The following is a 20621-nucleotide window of genomic DNA, read 5'->3' as shown; positions in this document are numbered from 1 at the left end:
ACTTATATTAAACTAATAATAAAGTATCAGAACCTAATAAAAACACGAATGTTAGGAAAAAAAAATTTGTCGTGTCAGGACGCGAACCACCGCCCCAACAAGAAAAAAACCTCATTAGTATACAATGATGCTATTCATTACGCTATACCAACATCACGTCTGCTGTATCTAATGATAGTACCTTACGTCTTGCTAGAAACTTTAATCGTAGATATTTTATTAACTGAAATGTAATGATAACACATTGTACCAAGAACAATGCGTTTTGGGTGGATCTTCAGTGTGTCGCTGCCTTCAAATAGCCTACTCTCATTATACGCAAGTTACAATAATTATTTTGCCGCGAATATGATGTTTCTCATTATTTTATTGGAACGAATCACACAGTTAACAATGAGTTTTGCAGTGATTCTCAATTTGCTGGTGCTCGGAACGGCATATATACGTATAGGCTTGAAATGAATGACAATATGGCGCGTCACAACTCTGTACTGAAGGGAGACGGCGTGCGTGTGACGTAGGTGGCGTTGTGCCATGTCATTGGTCAACGCTCAGACGCACGCTGAGAATATCTGACATGCCAGATATTGCTCTGCACGTTCGGAAAGACTCCCGAGCGTGCTATTCCATGCTGTGACGTCAGAAACTCGGCACGCTCAACGCTCAACGTTCGGATGCACGGTCCGTGTGCCGACGGCTTAACGAGGCGCCTCCGCAGCCGACGACCCACGCATGTGCCAATGTTAACACCACAACATTTGGCAACTACGACTGAAATGGGCAAGTGACCATCGGAACTGAACGTTGGCGCAATGACAGAGCTTTGCATGGTCTGATGAACCACGATACCTTCATCACACCAATGCGAGGGCGCGCATCCGACGTCTTCCAGGGGAAGAGCCGCTTGGCACCTGTACTGCGGGACGGAAACGAGATGGCAGCGGCACTATTATGCACCGGGTAACATTCACGTGGACATCCATGGGTCCAGCGGAGCTCGTACAAGGCACTTTGATGGCCAAGGAGTATGATACACTGGTTGCAGACCACGCACACCTTTTCATAACGATCATGTTTCCAGACGGCAGTGGCATTTTTCAACAAGATAATGTGTCATGTCTCAAGACCAGGAGTGTTGTGGAGTGGTTCGAAGTTCCAATTGATGTACTAGCCTGCCAACTCGCCAGATCTGAATCCCATGGAACACACCTGGTATGTGACTGAACGTGGAGTCAGAGCTCACCGTCACCCTTTTGGAATTTACGGGAATTAGGTAACTTGTGTGTGCAGATGTGGTACCAACTCCCTCTTGCGACCCACTGAGGCCCCATTGCTTTCATGCCATGATGCGTCGCTGCTGTTATTGTTGCCAGAGGTGGCTGTCTGGTAGGTGTTCATAATGTTATGGTTGATCAGTGTATGCATAACCTGTACTAACAAAGCAAGGCTCCTTTCAGCATTTCAGACTATAACACTAGCCTACTGTGACATAAGCTAATGTTACCCTCTGAGAGGATTTTGAAATTTTGACTGCGTGTGTGTCTAACGGATACAGGTATCGGATTGTAATTTTGAATATACTGCAATTAACAGAAAAACTGAACAGGCTCTAACTTTGGGGCTCAATGAAAGTAGTAAAATGCGTATGTGAATGAAAATACCAACGGTCGCCAGCCTAATTAGGCATATTAATTTGGAAATATAAGTTGAAGAAAATTGAATATCAGTAATTGAAGTTACTTTCATTAATATTCCCTTTGAATAGCACACAGGATACAAACGGAAACAGGGCACTCTGAGCTGTGGGTAGCAGTAGTTACCTACTATAATGCACTATTATTGTTTATTTATGTTTGTCAGATGTTCAAGGATTATTAAAAGTGAAAGTAGTTAGAATTTTACTAAAATACTCTCAACTTATTCTAAAGTATCGTTTTGCAAAAATTCAGTGCCAGACTGTGTAAATGTTACTGTCTAAAATACCTGCTTCACAGGTGATGAAAAAACGCAAATAAATTATATTCATTTGAAACTTAGTTTACCTTAGATTACTATCATGAACGAATTTTTGAATTTAATTGAGCTCAGTGTTAATTTGCCTTAAAAAGTAAAAACATAAACTATTTAAGTGAAGCTAAGATTTAAATTTAGTTAAATTCCATTTTGCTACTGAAATAATCATAGAGTTTGGCTAGTGATACAATATCAGTTTATGGGTCCCCATCATATTCTTCACATATTAAAAAGATAAATTGACTATTATTACTACTAAGGAAATTGGAGTATAAACAGTGTGATTGTGGTATTATTTATTTTAATTGTTGTATTTATATGTCTCTTAAGTCAGAAGCCCATCCTAGCCACTTTTAGTTCTGCACTTCTCACAGGAACGTTTCAATACTGATCCAAGTAACAATATTGAGTGTAGCTCTTATTAGTATGTGTTTGCTATGATTTTGCTTCCTATGATTACTATTATGTACGTTATTGGTGACTACTGCTACAAACAGCTCAAAGTGCCCTGTGTCAGTTTGTATCCTATGTGATATTCAAAGGGAAATTTTAATGAAGGTCACTTCAATAATTAATATTCAATTTTCTTAAACATTTATTTTCAAATTAATGTGCCTAATTGAGCTGGCGACCGTTCGATTTTTCATTCGTATATGAATGTTACTACTTTCATTAACCCCAGAGTTAAAGCCTGTTAAGTTTATCTGTTAATGATCTTTATTCAAAATTATAGTCCGATACCTTCATCCATTAGACACGCGCAAGGTCAAAACTCAAAATCCTCCAAGAGGGTAACATTAGCTTATGTCACGGTAGGTTAGTGTTATAAAATGAATGAGACTTATTTTTTGTAAGAACAGAGGAGAAGTAACACAAACGCTGAATCTGTAATATTTCAACAGGTTTGTTTACAGATTCACAGCAGATGTAACAAAATATCTGAGTTCATTAATAGGTTATACGCTTTACTTTGCAATTGTGAATAATAAAAACACAGTACAAGCACACGAACTTTTCATTCAGGCAATTCTTACACACACCTGTCAACCTTGAAAAAGAATGTCTGTATTCACATGGCTAATATGGAGGGGGTCCGTCAACGAATTTCGGTACCATAGGTTCACGGCCCCTCCAGGCGGCCTGGGCAATTATGTGTCAATCGGAATTCAATGTAGCTGTATACATACGAATTATACACATGGCCTGAAACAAGTGTATCATTTTGATGCACATGGCCTGCCAGGGAATTCATCTTGTGTATCAAGTTGATACACATGGTAGCCAATGTGTTAAGTGCCGCCGGCCGGGGTGGCCGAGCCATTTGAACCATTTTTGTTAAGTGCTGGATAATGTACAGGGTGTTTCAGCACAGCGGTTACAAACTTTCAAGAGAGAGAGAGTACAGACACACAGAAATGCATGGTCGGAAACGCTTTCCTGGTGCGGTAGTGACGACGCAAAACACAAAAAAAGTAAGAGCATGAACACGGCGAGAAAACATGTTTACTTTGGTTAGTACAGCATAAAGCGAGAGAAACAGAACAAAAACAGATAATGATCGTCACCAAAGAAGGCGTTCGAAATTACGAACGCTGTCGGCTCTTGCAGCGTGTCACACTGGAGTTGGCTCATCATTATCCGTGACACTTTCGCGCTTACTACATGAACCTGTAACGAAATGCACTGCCTTCTTTGGATCTGCTCTATTTCCTCTACCTGTCCTGTCTGGTACGGAACCCAAACTGATGAGCAATATTCAAGTTCTGGTCGAACGAGGGCTTTATAACCTACATCCTTCGTGGGTAAACACGGTCGGAATATTCTATCAATTCTTCCGTTATTCGACGACAGAAATCTGCTCCTCGGTGACGTAGAAATGTGAAAATCCTCAATGTCGGAAAATTGTAATTTCTGTTAATCACTTCCTCGTTTAGCTGGACATTGTCGTCTGTAATTGATGTTGGTGGCTTTCCTTCCTTAGTAGCATCATCCATGTCTATGTGCCCTTCGTCATATTGTTGGCAACATCAGACAACTGCTGTACGCGACATTGCATTTGGTCCACATACTGCCACAATTTCAATGTAAATCTGTATGCAATTTAGATGTTTTGCCCACAGGAATCGTACTGTCCCTCTACTTCAGCAATGGGTTACGTTTCGAGTTGTCGCGACATTTCACTCCCATGCTGTTATGCAATTTTTATCTGTATCGCAGCAAAACTATGTCTGCAGGAAACTTGGAACAGGTTCTCTCTTCTAACAAAGAGCTCCTCTTGTTGCGCAGTGGCACGTGTAACTTAATTTCGAAAGTCCCTAAGCACGAGGGTTGTCGGATAAGTCTGGTTCAAAAAGAAGAAAAATATTTCCAGAATGAGATTTTCACTCTGCAGCGGAGTGTGCGCTGATATGAAACTTCCTGGCAGATTAAAACTGTGTGCCCGACCGAGACTCGAACTCAGGACCTTTGCCTTTCGCGGGCAAATGCTCTACCATCTGAGCTACCGAAGCACGACTCACGCCCGGTACTCACAGCTTTACTTCTACCAGTACCTCGTCTCCTACCTTCCAAACTTTACAGAAGCTCTCCTGCGAACCATGCAGAACTAGCACTCCTGAAAGAAAGGATATTGCGGAGACATGGCTTAGCCACAGCCTAGGGGATGTTTCCAGAATGAGATTTTCACTCTGCAGCGGAGTGTGCGCTGATATGAAACTTCCCGGCAGATTAAAACTGTGTGCCCGACCGAGACTCGAACTCGGGCGTGAGTCGTGCTTCGGTTGCTCAGATGGTAGAACACTTGCCCGCGAAAGGCAAAGGTCCCGAGTTCGAGTCTCGGTCGGGCACACAGTTTTAATCTGCCAGGAAGTTTCATATCAGCGCACACTCCGCTGCAGAGTGAAAATCTCATTCTGGAAACATCCCCTAGGCTGTGGCTAAGCCATGTCTCCGCAATATCCTTTCTTTCAGGAGTGCTAGTTCTGCAAGGTTCGCAGGAGAGCTTCTGTAAAGTTTGAAAGGTAGGAGACGAGGTACTGGTAGAAGTAAAGCTGTGAGTACCGGGCGTGAGTCCTGCTTCGGTAGCTCAGATGGTAGAGCACTTGCCCACGAAAGGCAAAGGTCCCGAGTTCGAGTCTCGGTCGGGCACACAGTTTTAATCTGCCAGGAAGTTTCATATCAGCGCACACTCCGCTGCAGAGTGAAAATCTCATTCTGGAAACATCCCCTAGGCTGTGGCTAAGCCATGTCTCCGGAATATCCTTTCTTTCAGGAGTGCTAGTTCTGCAAGGTTCGCAGGAGAGCTTCTGTAAAGTTTGGAAGGTAGGAGACGAGGTACTGGTAGAAGTAAAGCTGTGAGTACCGGGCGTGAGTCGTGCTTCGGTAGCTCAGATGGTAGAGCACTTGCCCGCGAAAGGCAAAGGTCCCGAGTTCGAGTCTCGGTCGGGCACACAGTTTTAATCTGCCAGGAAGTTTCATATCAGCGCACACTCCGCTGCAGAGTGAAAATCTCATTCTGGAAACATCCCCTAGGCTGTGGCTAAGCCATGTCTCCGCAATATCCTTTCTTTCAGGAGTGCTAGTTCTGCAAGGTTCGCAGGAGAGCTTCAGTAAAGTTTGGAAGGTAGGAGACGAGGTACTGGTAGAAGTAAAGCTGTGAGTACCGGGCGTGAGTCGTGCTTCGGTAGCTCAGATGGTAGAGCACTTGCCCGCTCTAGGCAAAGGTCCCGAGTTCGAGTCTCGGTCGGGCACACAGTTTTAATCTGCCAGGAAGTTTCAAGAAAAATATTTGTTTTGTACACTCTTTACTACTCGACATAGTCTCCTGTGAGGGATATACAGTTGGTCCAGCGCCCCTCTAGCTTTTTCATCCCATCGGAAAAATAGATTCTGTCAAACTCTGCTAAACACTTGTTGACTGCAACTATCACCGCCTCATTTGATGAAAATTTCTTCCCTGCAAACCAAAGTTTCAAGTTAGGAAACAGGAAGAAGTCACTTGGGGCTAAGTCTCGCGAAAAGGTGGATGAAGAACCAATTCTAAGCCCAATTCATGCACTTTCACCATTGTTATGGCTGACATGTGGGATGGTGCATCATCCAGGTGAAACAACACTTTTTTGTGTGCCAATCTACGGCTTTTTCAGCTAAAGCAAGTTTCAAACGATCCAAAAATGAAGCATAATAGACTCTAGCTATGGTTCTGCCTTTTTCCGAGGAACCTACCAGCATTATTCCTTGAGAATGTGAAAAACAGCGGCCATCACCTTACCAGCTGATACAATGGTCTTTGCTTTCTTCGGTGCACTTCCACCCGCCTTTGTCCATTGTTTTGACTGCCGTTTTGACTCTAATGTGTAATGATGGCGTAGGTTTCATCAACAGTCACAAAGCGGGGCAAAAAGTCTTGCGGAGTGCGATTATACCTCGCCAGAAACAGTGCTGAAACTCAGTTTCCTCCATTTTCAATCGCACTGACCAATTCAGGCAGCTGTCAACAACGAACTGCATGCTTTACATAGTTGAAATTGTTTATAACATCCTGGGAATAATCAAGCTTACCAACCGTGAAGGCGCAACAAAAATGTTCCATTTTTTCATGGAAACTTACCAGACTTACCAAACCACCCTCGTATAATGTATTTCTACTGACATTCTTAAAAACTCCCGCCTGCCTCGTGTAAGCTCTTCGCAATCATGGTAGTCGAAGACACTTACTGCGTATAATCATAACAGTTTGTTTCGTGTCAGTTTCGCAGCCAAAAAAGGAACGCTGATTTCGAAAGTCGGAGGTCACGTACAGGTCGGCTGGCGTCTCATCTTCGTGACTGGTCTCAGTTTGCTTCCTGCATCTCTCTGATTATTTGCGAACTTGCCACACTTAACGGTCAGCGCTGCCTGCAGATCAATATCTCGTACCATCTGTATCGCTATTCGCCGAGAGCATTCATCATTGGTCGTCCGTGATATTCTGCTATGAATTGGAGCTAACGACTTTGCTGTAAATAAGCCACCGAAGCGAGCACCGTAACGTTGAAGATGAACTGCTATGTACCCGGCAACTGTGGAAGTTATTTTAATCGACGAACTCTCCACAAACGTGCAGCTTGCAGTATTCCGGTGTGTAGTTACGATACATACACGACGGGTTGCTGACATAATTATACAGATCTGAAGATAATTCAAGGAGATCGAAACTAGCCATGCTGTAAAACTACGGTAAAATAAAAGACACTTAAAAAGTTTTCACTATCAATACAGCTGCTAAATTCTCTCAAAAAAATGGTTCAAATGGCTCTGAGCACTATGGGACTTAACATCTGAGGTCATCAGTTCCCTAGAACTTACAACTACTTAAACCTAACTAACCTAAGGACATCACACACATCCATGCCTGAGGCAGGATTCGAACCTGCGACCGTAGCGGTAGCGCGGCTCCAGACTGAAGCGCCTAGAACCGCTCGGCCACACCGGCCGGCGCTAAATTCTCTCGCGATGAATATGTCGGCTATGGTGTTATACAGCGTGTTTCAAAACTGGAAGGAAGAATTTCAGGAATGATTCCGCATATAAAAAGAAGAAAAAAGTACAGTAAACATTGGCTCTACAAAGGATATTTTAAAAGCTATGACCACTTCTTCATCTTGGATACTGTGAAACAAAGTTCTTTTACTGCAGTCTCTTGGCTTTCTACATTTTGGGAGGCGTCACTATGGACCAAAACAAGAAAGAATAGAGAGAAAAAGTAGGCTCCAAAGCTATGAGAACTTGCTGATCTTCGCTATTATGAAACACGTCTCTTCTACTCAGCCGGCCGAAGTGGCCGAGCGGTTCTAGGCGCTACAGGTAGATTTAAGTAGTTCTAAGTTCTAGGGGACTGATGACCTCAGAAGTTAAGTCCCATAGTGGTCAGAGCCATTTGAACCATTTTTCTTCTACTCAATAAGCCATCATACTTCTTAGAGTATGCATTTTAGAGCGTATGTTTACTACAAATTTTTGTCGTGTTGGTCCAAACTACCCTCCCAAAATATGGAAAGCAAAGGACTTGCAGTAGAACAGATATGTTTGCAGTATAGAAGATGAACAAGTGCTCAAGACTTAGAATCTTAGAACGCATGTTTAGCGAAAATTTTTTCTTATGTTTATGTGAGGAATCCATTCCTGACAGTTCGCGGTGGAGTTTTGAAATATGCTGTGTATATTATACTGACTGATATTGAAAGCGTTACACTATGAAGCACAAGTCCGACATTTGTTATACTTCGTCGAGCTACTCATCACATAATAGTTATTAAATGATTAAAGTTTCATTCCATTCTAAGCTGAAGACCATCATCAGCATTATTATGAGTTGAGGTCCCCGCGAGCAAAATGTGTACTCACGCAAGCCTTGTGGCATGCAAGCAAACAGCATCTGATCGTCACCTTCAGGAATTTCTTGTTGTATGTCAAACATACGAGGGCAGTTCAATAAGTAATGCAACACATTTTTTTCTGAAACAGGGGTTGTTTTATTCAGCATTGAAATAAACCAGGTTATTCCCCAATCTTTTAGCTACACAACACTATTTTTCAACGTAATCTCCATTCAATGCTACGGCCTTACGCCACCTTGAAATGAGGGCCTGTATGCCTACACGGTTCCATTCCACTGGTCGATGTCGGAGCCAACGTCGTACTGCATCAATAACTTCTTCATCATCCGCGTAGTGCCTCCCACGGATTGCGTCCTTCATTGGGCCAAACATATGGAAATGCGACGGTGCGAGATCGGGGCTGTAGGGTGCATGAGGAAGAACAGTCCACTGAAGTTTTGTGAGCTCCTCTCGGGTGCGAAGACTTGTGTGAGGTCTTGCGTTGTCATGAAGAAGGAGAAGTTCGTTCAGATTTTTGTGCCTACGAACACGCTGAAGTCGTTTTTTCAATTTCTGAAGAGTAGCACAATACACTTCAGAGTTGATCGTTTGACCATGGGGAAGGACATCGAACAGAATAACCCCTTCAGCGTCCCAGAAGACTGTAACCATGACTTTACCAGCTGAGGGTATGGCTTTAAACTTTTTCTTGGTAGGGGAGTGGGTGTGGCGCCACTCCATTGATTGCCGTTTTGTTTCAGGTTCGAAGTGATGAACCCATGTTTCATCGCCTGTAACAATCTTTGACAAGAAATTGTCACCCTCAGCCAATGACGAGCAAGCAATTCCGCACAGATGGTTCTCCCTTGCTCTTTATGGTGTTCGGTTAGACAACGAGGGACCCAGCGGGAACAAACCTTTGAATATCCCAACTGGTGAACAATTGTGACAGCACTACCAACAGAGATGTCAAATTGAGCACTGAGTTGTTTGATGGTGATCCGTCGATCATCTCGAACGAGTGTGTTCGCACGCTCCGCCATTGCAGGAGTCACAGCTGGGCACGGCCGGCCCGCACGCGGGAGATCAGACAGTCTTGCTTGACCTTGCAGCGATGATGACACACGCTTTGCCCAACGACTCACCGTGCTTTTGTCCACTGCCAGATCACCGTAGACATTCTGCAAGCGCCTATGAATATCTGAGATGCCCTGGTTTTCCGCGAAAAGAAACTCGATCACTGCCCGTTGTTTGCAACGCACATCCGTTACAGACGCCATTTTAACAGCTCCGTACAGCGCTGCCACCTGTCGGAAGTCAATGAAACTATACGAGACGAAGCGGGAATGTTTGAATATATTCCACAAGAAATTTCCGGTTTTTTCAACCAAAATTGGCCGAGAAAAAAAAAAGTGTTGCATTACTTATTGAACTGCCCTCGTATATTCTGCCAATTCACAAAGATTGCAGGCTTGAGGCTGGTATTAAAATATGCACCTTGTCATCGCACAGTGTACTCTAGAGAATACGGAACTCAGTCATACATAGAAAAGCGGCGAGTTGCCTAGTACTCCTGTGCAACTGAATTAACGCTAGCCTCCAACAGGGGGTTCATAAGGCAAAACGTATTTTTTGCTTCCACCTTGCGTCACACAGATAGTTCCCAAGTAGACATCCATACACCAAACGCGGATATACACTGATAAGCCAAAACATTGTGACCACTGCCATCGCAACATTAGATGCCGGCTGGTGGTGTTGGGGACACGTGACGCGGTAACAAAAGTATGCAAGCGAAGCTGAGACGGACGGGGGATTATTCTAGTGAAGATAAGGGCTGCAAATGGGGAAGTCCATTGAGATAAGCGACTTTGACAAAATGGCGGGTTATTAATACGCAGAACCTGTGAAGGAGTACTCGGAAACGGCGAATCTGGTCGAATGTTCTCGTGCTGCTGTCGTGAGCATCTACGGAAAGAGGTAGAAGGACAGTGAAACCATCGCTAGGCGCTATATGGTTGGACATCCACGACTCTTCACAGAACGTGGGATTCGGAGGCTTGTCTCTTCTGTAAAGTAGGATAGGTGGTGATCTGTGGCACCTCTGCCGAAATAGCACAATGTTGGTGCACGCAAAGTGTTTCTGAGCACGTCATTCATCGTAGATTGTTGAACATGGAGCTCCACAGCAGACCACCCCTGCGCGTTCACATGTTGACCCATCGGCATTGTCAATTACGATTGCAGTGGGCACGGGACCATCGGAATTCCACCGTCAATCAATGGAAACGTGTTGACTCTTCGTCTCAATTACATTTTTGCTGCACTAGGTCGAGGGTCGTCTCCACGAAAGTCGTCATCGAGGTGAAATGCGGCTCGAAACGTACAGTGCGCCACGGACGCAGACTGGTGCGAGCGGTGTTATGCTATGGGAGACATTCTCCTGCGTTTGCATGGGATCTGTGGTACTAATCGAGGACACGCTGACAAGTGCGAACCATCTGCATCCCTTCATGCTTGATGTCTTCTACGACGGCGGCATCATCAAATGGTTCAAATGGCTCTGAGCACTACGGGACTTAACTTCTAAGGTCATCAGTCCCCTAGAACTTAGAACTACTTAAACCTAACTAACCTAAGGACATCACACACATCCATGCCCGAGGCAGGATTCGAACCTGCGACCGTAGCAGTCGCACGGTTCCGGACTGCGCGCCTAGAACCGCGAGACCACCGCGGCCGGCGCGGCGTCATCTTTCAGGAGTATAATTGTCTGTGTCTCGGAGCCAGAAACGTGCTACAGTGATTTAGGAGAATTATAGTGAACACACGTTGATGACTCGACGATCAAATTCACCTGACGTAAATCGTACTGAACCCATCTGCGTCGCTATATGATGCCATCACCGCCTACGCAAATTAGCAGCCTGTTTTTTACGCAAATTACATGAACTGTGCGTAGACATTTAATGCCACATATCTCCACAAACCTACCAACAAACTGTAGGATCCCTGATACGCAGAATTAGTGATGTATTTCGTTCCAAGGGCCGGCCGGTGTGGCCGTGCGGTTCTAGGCACTTCAGTCTGGATCCGCGTGACCGCTACGGTAGCGGGTTCGAATCCTGCCTCGGGCATGGATGTGTGTGATGTCCTTAGGTTAGTTAGGTTTAGGTAGTTCTAATTCTAGGAGACTGATGACCTGAGACGTTAAGTCCCATAGTGCTTAGAGCGATTTGAACCATTTGAACGGACGGGGCAATGACGGATACAGGAATCGGCCAGTCCTCTCCAAAGGAACCATATCGGCATTCGCCAATTTGGGAAACCACGAGAAACTTAAATCTAGTTGGTCTGATCGTGAGGTCAATTGCCGTTCTCCCGAATACGAGTCTAGTCTCTACCACTGTGCGCACCTCAGTCGGGCTCCAGCGAGCGATAAGAGAAGGAAAGAAACTGAGCCGAGTGCACGTCGCAGTATGCGCGGCGGCTGCAGCGGTGGCGTGCCTGAGAGCGCCTTTGTGCATGCAGGCGGCAGGCGACTGTCGAGTGCTGCGCCTGTGCGCGCACCGCCTGCGGAATGCCGCACCCGCTGCAGTGCAGAGATGACGTGCGGGTCACGGCTGGCGCCACACTGAGGCCACGCTACTAGGCCACTCAATATACAGCGTGACAGTTATTCAAATATATGAAAAGACGTAAATAAGTTACGAACCACGGCGTACACACACTTTATTCAATGTGTAAACGTCACTGCAGGTATTCGGATTTCGGTTCGACATGTTCGATATGCCTGTCATCATTGGCGATGAAGTGGGGCAGACGAATACCGAAATTCTGCATGAGCCGCTGACGTATCGGAACATCGATGCTGTCGATGACTTCCTGAATGGATGTTTACAGCTCAGTAATAGTTTTGGAGATATTGCTGTACACCTTATTTTTAATATAGCACCACAAAAAGGAATCTCATGTGTTCAGATCCGGAGAATATGGCGGCCAATCGAGGCTCATGCCAGTGGCCTCTGGGTACCCCAGAGCCACAATGCGGCCCCCAAAGTGCTCCTCCAGGACATCAAACACTCTCCTGCTTCCATGGGGTCGAGCTCCGTCTTGCAAGAACCACATCTTGTCGAAATCAGGATCACTTTGGATAATGGGGATGAAACCATCTTCCAAAACTTTCACGTACCGTTCTGTAGTCACCGTGCCATCGAGGAATACCGCCGGCCGGAGTGGCCGAACGGTTCTCGGGCCTACAGTCTGGAACCGCGCCACCACTACGGTCGCAGGTTCGAATCCTGCCTCGGGCATGAATGTGTGTGATGTCTTTAGGTTAGTTAGGTTTTAGTAGTTCTAAGTTCTAGGGGACTGATGACCTAAGAAGTTAAGTCCCATAGTGCTCAGAGCCATTTTTTGAGGAATACCGCACCGATTATCCCGTGACTGGACACTGAACGCCACACAGTGACCCGTTGAAGGTGAAGAGACTTCTCGATCGCGAAATGCGGTTCTCAGTCACCCAAATGCGCCGGTTTTGCTTACTGACGAACTCATTCAAATGAAAGTGGGCTTCGTCGCTAAACCAAACCATGCACGCGCATACTAATTCCCATCATTACCCACGGCCAACCGTGCAGCTTGAACGTCCTAACGCAAACCGTTCAGAAGTTATGACGATTTTATTTCTGTGGTTCAATAACTGTCACCCTGGGTGTGCATGCTGTTCTAACGCCCATTCATCTGGCAACTGCGTGTTCCATTAAATTTGGCAGATTTTACAGTTTGTCCAAAAATATTGTATTCTTTTTCTCTTGTACTGTATTCTTGCCAAGAACGCCACGTGCCGTGACGAGGGCGTGGGCGGCAGCGCAAGGCAGGGAAAGGGTCGGGACATTTCAATGCTGTATTCATAATTTGCTTATCAAATTTATTTCGAAGAATCTAAATATTCAACCGCGAATTAATGCACTTAAATAACTACAGAAAGGCAAAAAACCTTATAATAATAATTCTCTACATAAAGAGCATGGGTTCCCAACCTGCAGTAATTACTCCCCGAGGGATAAAATGAAGTTTTCTAAGGGGTAAAAAAAAAGAGGGTTCAGTAGTGTTTGGGTCTCGAAATTGAACTGTTTTCTAAAGATGTTTACTATTATCATCACTATTTCGTAAAACTGTAATACTGGTTACATAAGTTACCAATAATTACATTATTTATTTCAAATACTGGGATTAACGCCTGAAACAATGTGTCGAGGTTACAGCTTGAGAAACGAATGTATGAACATCGTCTTCCTTGTTCCTCACATAGTCCACCTACTGCACATATACTCAGTATTATTCATCTGTGACAGTAAAAGTGATACATATATTCTTAAATATCTCATATCTTCTCCGAGTTGTATGTAGTTCCTACAATAGACAAGGAACTGCTTCATAATTCACTTCGCTACAATAAACAATGTAATTGAGATCACAACATTATTATGTAATGGCTACTACAGTGCTGTGCGCCCGTGGTCAGACGCAAAGCAATGCCAACCTAAACTCTTCCAATTTCTACAATTTCAGGGGTTAGGAGTCCAGGAACGTAGTGGTCCACAAGCAGTCGGTATATGGTACACCCTTTCACTTGGTTGATTTTGAAATGGGGTCGCAGGGTGTGAGTGAAGCAAGCATCGCTCGAATGAAGAGTGCTGCAGAGGAAGCACGTTTTGTAATAAGCATTTATCATCAATTAGCTTTCTTTTCTGAGGAGGCGTTGTAGGTAACATTCGCGATGCACTGAGAATTACTTCATCTTTCTGCAAATATAAGAGGGTAATCCCAAAAGTAAGGTCTCCTATTTTTTATAAGTACATACGAGGTGTGGCTAGAAAAAAACAGGACTAGTACTGGTGAAACAATAAAGCGAATGCAATAAGGCTGAAAGTCGCGTGGTCTGTCACGTGACTCTCGCTCCGCCTACTGCTCGAGTTTCATCTGCCTCCTGCACTCAGTCTGCCCGTGGCGTCTGTTTTAAGTAGTTGACGTTTTGTCTGTGCGTCGGAAAATGTTGAGTGTACAGAAAGAACAGCGTGTTAACATCAAATTTTGTTTCAAACTAGGAAAATTTGCAAGTGAAACGTTTGTAATGTTACAACAAGTGTACGGCGATGATTGTTTATCGCGAACACAAGTGTTTGAGTGGTTTAAACGATTTAAAGATGGCCGCGAAGACACCAGTGATGACACTCGCACTGGCAGACCATTGTCAGCAAAAACTGATGCAAACATTGAAAAAATCGGTAAACTTGTTCGACAAGATCGCCGTTTAACAATCAGACCAGTGTCTGAGTTAACAGGAGTTGACAAGGAAAGTGTTAGGCAGATTCTTCATGAAAGTTTCAACATGAACAAAGTGTGTTCAAAAATGGTTCCAAAGTGTCTCACAATTGAACAGAAAGAACGCCGAAGAATGATTTGTTCTGACATCCTGGAAAACATTGAAAGTGATCCCACCTTCTTACAAAATGTTATTACTTGCGATGAATCGTGGTTTTTTACTTACGATCCCGAAACTAAACGCCAATCGATGCATTGGAAAACTCCTGGTTCTCCACGACAAAAAAAAAGCACGAATGTCAAAATCGAAATTCAAGGCAATGATGATTGTTTTTTTTGACATCAAAGGGATTGTGCACATTGATTGGGTACCAGAGGGACAAACAGTGAATCAGCATTACTACATTAGCGTCCTGGCTACCCTACGTGAGCGAGTACGGAGAAAACGGAACGATTTGTGGAGAAAAAAGTCATGGATCCTTCACCAAGACAATGCCCCAGCTCACAGTGCGTTGTCAGTGAAGACGTTTTTGGCAAAACACAACATTCCCATCTTAGATCATCCACCCTACTCACCTGATTTGGCCCCCTGTGACTTTTTTCTTTTCCCTAAAGTCAAGTCAGCTTTGAAAGGAACTAGATTTGAGACTGTTGAAGCAGTAAAAGAAAAAGCGACGGAAGTAATGTATGGACTTACCGAAAATGATCTGCAGCATTGCTATGAACAGTGGAAAATTCGTATGGAGCGGTGTAGAGACCGAGGAGGAGAGTACATTGAAGGAGATAACATGAAATTGTAAATAATTGTAAATAAATGTTTTTTCCAGCACCAGTCCGGTTTTTTTCTAGCCGCACCTCGTAGACCTGTTTATTTCTACAATGGTTTACATCAGTTTACGGCTTGAACATTTAACTATTTTTTGACATAATCACCATTTCCGTCGATGCATTTTTGTAGACGCTGTGGCAGTTTTTGTATGCCCATGTCATACCAGCTCGTCGCCATGCTGTTCAGAAAGTTATGAACCTCTTCTTCCACCTCGTCGTCGGAGCTGAATCGCTTACAGGCCAAATGTACTTTTAACCTAAGGAACAGGTGAGAGTCACTGGACGCCAAGTCAGGACTATAGGGTGGGTGGGTGTTTATGTTCCACTGAAACTGTTGCAGGAGAGCAACGGTTTGCCGAGCGAATGTGTGGGCGAGCGTTGTCATGGAGAATGTGTACGCCCTTGCTCAACATTCCTCTTCTCCGGTTCTGAATTGCCCGTTTGACTTTTCTCAGAGTCTCACAGTACCTGTCAGCGTTAATTGTGTTCCCAGTGGGCATAAAGTCGACCAACAATACCCCTTTCCGATCCCAAAAAACGGTTGTCATGGCTTTACATGCAGTCTGTGTTTGTTTGAATTTCCGCGGCTTTGGCGTGATTGTTGCTTGGTCTCAGGTGTAAAGTGGTATGAATTGGGGTCGTCACCCACGACAATTGAGTCCAGAAAGTTGTCCGGCTGCAAGGCAGTGAAGAAATGCGCAAGAAGGATCAACTCGTTTCCGCATGTGGTCCTCAGTCAGCATGCGTGGCGCCCATCTTGCGCACACTTTCCGGTAGTTAGTGTTTCCGTTAAAATTCTGTAAGCGGTGCTTCGGGAAACCTCAGGAACCAACGTGCAGAGACCACCCAGGGTCATCCGCCGATCATTACGCATGCTTTGCTCAACATTCAACACTGTCTCCTCAGAAATTGATGGTCTCCCGCTCCTTCGTTCGTCGCGAATTTCGGTCCGACCAGCTGCAAACTCTCTACACCACTTATTTTTGACATCCATGGGCGACTCACCATACACTTCCGTCGATTGGCGATGGATTTCGATCGGCGCAGTGCCCTTTGCGTTCAAAAATCGAATAACTGCGCGCAATTCGCACTTGGCGGTAACATCCACCAGGAGCTTCATTCCCAACGGCTGCCAAGCCAAGACTGAGTGTCTCAGAGCGGCGGGCGCATGTTTACACACAGCGCGTGAAACACTCTTCATAACAGTGTGACCAACTGCCACACAGAGTTCTGAACTTATAAAAAAATAGGAGCCCTTACTTTTGGGATTACCCTCGTAAATAAAATGTTGTTCGAATTAAACGGTACCAATTGTCTCATTGACTCGTTATTTCGGTATTTAATAAAAAAAAAAACCTTTGTGTTCTGCCTTACGGCATGTCTTGTCATGGGGGAAGCCTCGTCAGAGAGCTCCACCGCATAAGCATATAGGGAAGTGATTCCAGTGGTGGTTTCTCGTTGCCTCCCACTGATGATGATGATGAAATGACGATGATTAGGACAACACAACACCCAGTCCCTGAGCGGAGAAAATCTCCGACCCAGCCAGAAATCGAACGCGGGCCCCTTGGCGTGACAGACCTCCAATGCTGACCACTCAGCTATCGGGGAGGACGACACCTACAAAAACTAAGTACCATTTATCTTTCATCATTTAAAAAATAGAAACGTTCAAAGAAAATTCTTTATCATTCTAAAGTTTAATTAGGCGCTCATGTTGTTGATGGTTGGGGGAGGGGGGTTGAGCAGTAGCCAAATCTGATTGCACTCAGGGGTAATACTCTCAAAAAGGTTGGGAATTACTGTTACAGAGGTCCCGAAATCTGCCGCCATTTAGATAGGAAGCAATAATCTGTTCAATATGGTGGTGGCCGTTAAAATGATTCCAGTTCAAACCGAGGATCCTCTTGATCACCTCTGGTGCGAAAAGAAAGTGGCCAGTTCTATGGCTCAGCTGGTGACAGGTGGCCGCTTCATCATCCAGCAAGTTGGCATCAGAACTACATTTTTCAGTCGTACGCATCCTAGCGTGAGGTACCGGCCAGCTAACAAAACCACTGAACATCACCGCTCCGGGCCATTCTGCAACGCCTTCTTGCGAGATCCGCCAGCTGCCATATCGCCTGCGACAGCGTCTTGTCGATAGGTTCGCTCCGCCATGCGCCAGTAAAGTTTAACGGTTCGTTACTTCGAGAACAGTCTAGTAATGATGCTCGGATTCGATCGCCGTTACGGTCGTTTGGCGATCGCGAGTATTTCACGATAGTACGGGAAAGCAGCAGCGCCAGCCATGCGATGAGGTTCACAGGAGTCTGCCACCCCCTTCTGTTGCCGAAACCTAGTTCTCATGCTTCAGTACTCTCTCTCCGAACTGTTCCCGAGTTAAAATTGTGTAGGTATACGAGGGGCGTTTCAAAAGTCCGTGCAAAGTCCGGGAGATGGCACCACCGGCGCGTATCGAGGTCATGTTTAGTTATTAGCATCTTTGAAAAGAACGCACACCAAGTTTCAGCCATATTGGTCTACTTCTTTGTGTTTGGAATTCGTGTGAATCAAGGAAGTCGAGTGATTGTCAAAAAATGGACAAAAAAGAACTGTGTGTGGTGATTAAACATTACTTTAGTCTCCCTCAGGAGACTAAAGACAAGCTTGATAAACATTACGGTGACTTTGAAACTTCGATTACAACAGTTTATAAGTGGTTTCAAAATTTTCGGAGTGGCCATATGGGCACAAGTGATGCTGAACGTTCTGGACGCCCTGTGGAGATTACGACTCCAAAAATCATTGATAAAATCCATGATATGGTGATGGATGACAGAAGAGTTAAGGTGCGTGAAATTGCTAGTGCTGTGGGCATCTCGAATGGACGGGACATAATATTTTGCATAAACATTTCGACATGAGAAAGCTATCCGCAAGATGGGTCCCACGATTGCTCACGTTTGACCAAAAACGGAATCGTGTGAAGTGTTGCAAGGATGGTCTGCAGCTATTCAGGAAGAATCTGCAGGACTTTAAGCGTCGTTTCGTCACTGTCGATGAAACATGGATATATTACTATACTCCTGAGACCAAACAACAATTTAAACAATGGGTTACCAAGGGAGAATCTGCACCAAAAAAGGCGAAGACCATTCCTTCGGCCGGAAAGGTTATGGCGAGTGTCTTTTACGATTCGCAGGGGATAATCCTCATCGACTAACTGGAAAAGGGAAAACAATTACAGGTGCATATTATTCATCGTTACTGGACTGTTTGAAAACCAAGCTGCAAGAAAAACGCCGGCGATTGGACCGCAAAAAAGTACTTTTCCCTCACGACAATGCACCAGCACACCCCTCAGCAGTTGAGGTTGCAAAATTAATGGAAATAGGATTCCAACTCGTTTCACATCCCCCCTATTTTCCAGACTTGGCTCCCTCGGACTACTATTAGTTCCCCAATTTGAAGAAATGGCTGGTGGGCCAAAGATTTTATTCAAACGAGGAGGTGATTGCAGCAACTAATAGCTATTTTGCAGACTTGGACAATTCCTATTATCCGGAAGGGATCAACAAATTAGAACAGCGTTGGACGAAGTCTAAAAGGAGACTATGACGAAAAATAAAAAAGGTTTGCTCCAAACACGTAAGTAGTTTTTATTTTTGCACGGACTTTTCAAACACCCCTCGTAGGTCAAAGCCCTTTCTATATGCCATTTGCGAACGTGTGTATATCAGTGGAGGCTGCCCTCTGTTAAGAGTAAGTTATTCCGTGCTAATTTCAGAATATATCTAAAAAATGGCTCTGAGCACTATGGGACTCAACTGCTGTGGTCATCAGTCCCCTAGAACTTAGAACTACTTAAACCTAACTAACCTAAGGACATCACACACATCCATGCCCGAGGCAGGATTCGAACCTGCGACCTTAGGAGTCGCACGGTTCCGGACTGCGAGCCTAGAACCGCGAGACCACCGCGGCCGGCAGAATATATCTCTTCGTGTTAGTTTCCAAAATTTTTATTTGTGTTGCGATTTCTACAGCCTTCACCCCAGTATCCATACAAATCAGTGGTTCCCTGCAAGTAGAGTCGTAGCCGACTCCTTCCCACGGTCTGATACTATGTAGAATAATCACATGAGACCCCGATGGCGTATCAATATTTATCTCGCTCGCTTACTGAGGAAAGCTCTTTTCATTCAGGCCGCCCGGGTTACGAAAACTATTGCACTCAGCTTAGGTAAGGCAGCACGCCCCATGTGCGGAGACAGGTTTCAGTGACAAGGATTGCTATTTAACTGAAATATACGCCGTTCCTAAGATCACAAGTTTTTTCAACACAACAACGGAAGGCATTTTGTGCTGTGGAATACGCAAAGACAATTTTCGACGACAGTTTGGGGTCAATCCATCTGACAAGAACTCTATAAAGCGTTGGTACAGACAACCCATGGAGACAAGTGGCCTATGCAAAGGCAAAAGCACCGGCATTCAAAGGAGACAGTGCATAAAGCTTGGCAATCACTCCAACGCAGTCCCAGTTAGTTCACAAGGCGGGTCGTGAGTTAGCATTGCTCTGCAAAATGGTTCAAATGGCTCTGAGCACTATGGGACTTAACATCTGAGGTCATCAGTCTCCTAGACTTAGAACTATTTAAACCTAACTAACCTAAGGACATCACACACATCCATGCCCAAGGCAGGATTCCAACCTGCGACCGCAGCAGCAGCGCGGTTCCAGACTGAAGTGCCTAGAATCGCTCGGCCACAGCGGCCGGCATTGCTCTGCACAACAGTCTGGTATGTTCTTTGTACACATCAGAAAGTCAATGGTTACAACCTGCAACTTGTGCAGACTCTCAAGGAAGCTGACAACAAACATCACCCTTCTTCATTGTAGACATTTCGGGGTTCCTGGGATATAGTGATTTTAGGGACAGGGTGGTCTTCAGCGATCAGGTGACCTTCCATATCAACGGCATAGTCAACTGGCATATATTAGAATCTCGGGTTGAGAACATCCTTACCGAATCATTGAGAATGTCAGAGATTCTCCAGAGGTGAACGACTTCCCCGTTGGCCATTTTTCTTTGCTGAAAGGACTGTATCATG

At 44.9% G+C, this 20621-nt stretch overlaps 1 protein-coding gene across 1 annotated transcript in view; it reads right to left on the bottom strand.

Annotated features, from left to right (window-relative positions):
- The window catches only part of LOC126413131 (uncharacterized), a 186669-nt gene extending 166256 nt beyond the window's left edge, over nucleotides 1-20413 (bottom strand). Inside the window, exon 1 of the mRNA XM_050083023.1 lies at nucleotides 20390-20413. Coding sequence (XP_049938980.1) covers nucleotides 20390-20413 — 24 coding nt within the window. The remainder of the gene's footprint in view (nucleotides 1-20389) is intronic.
- Nucleotides 20414-20621: the final 208 nt, after the last annotated feature.

Source organism: Schistocerca serialis, chromosome 7 (assembly GCF_023864345.2).
Source record: "Schistocerca serialis cubense isolate TAMUIC-IGC-003099 chromosome 7, iqSchSeri2.2, whole genome shotgun sequence".
NCBI classification, from domain to species: Eukaryota; Metazoa; Arthropoda; class Insecta; order Orthoptera; family Acrididae; genus Schistocerca; species Schistocerca serialis.
This window is presented reverse-complemented; position numbering and strand designations above follow the sequence as displayed.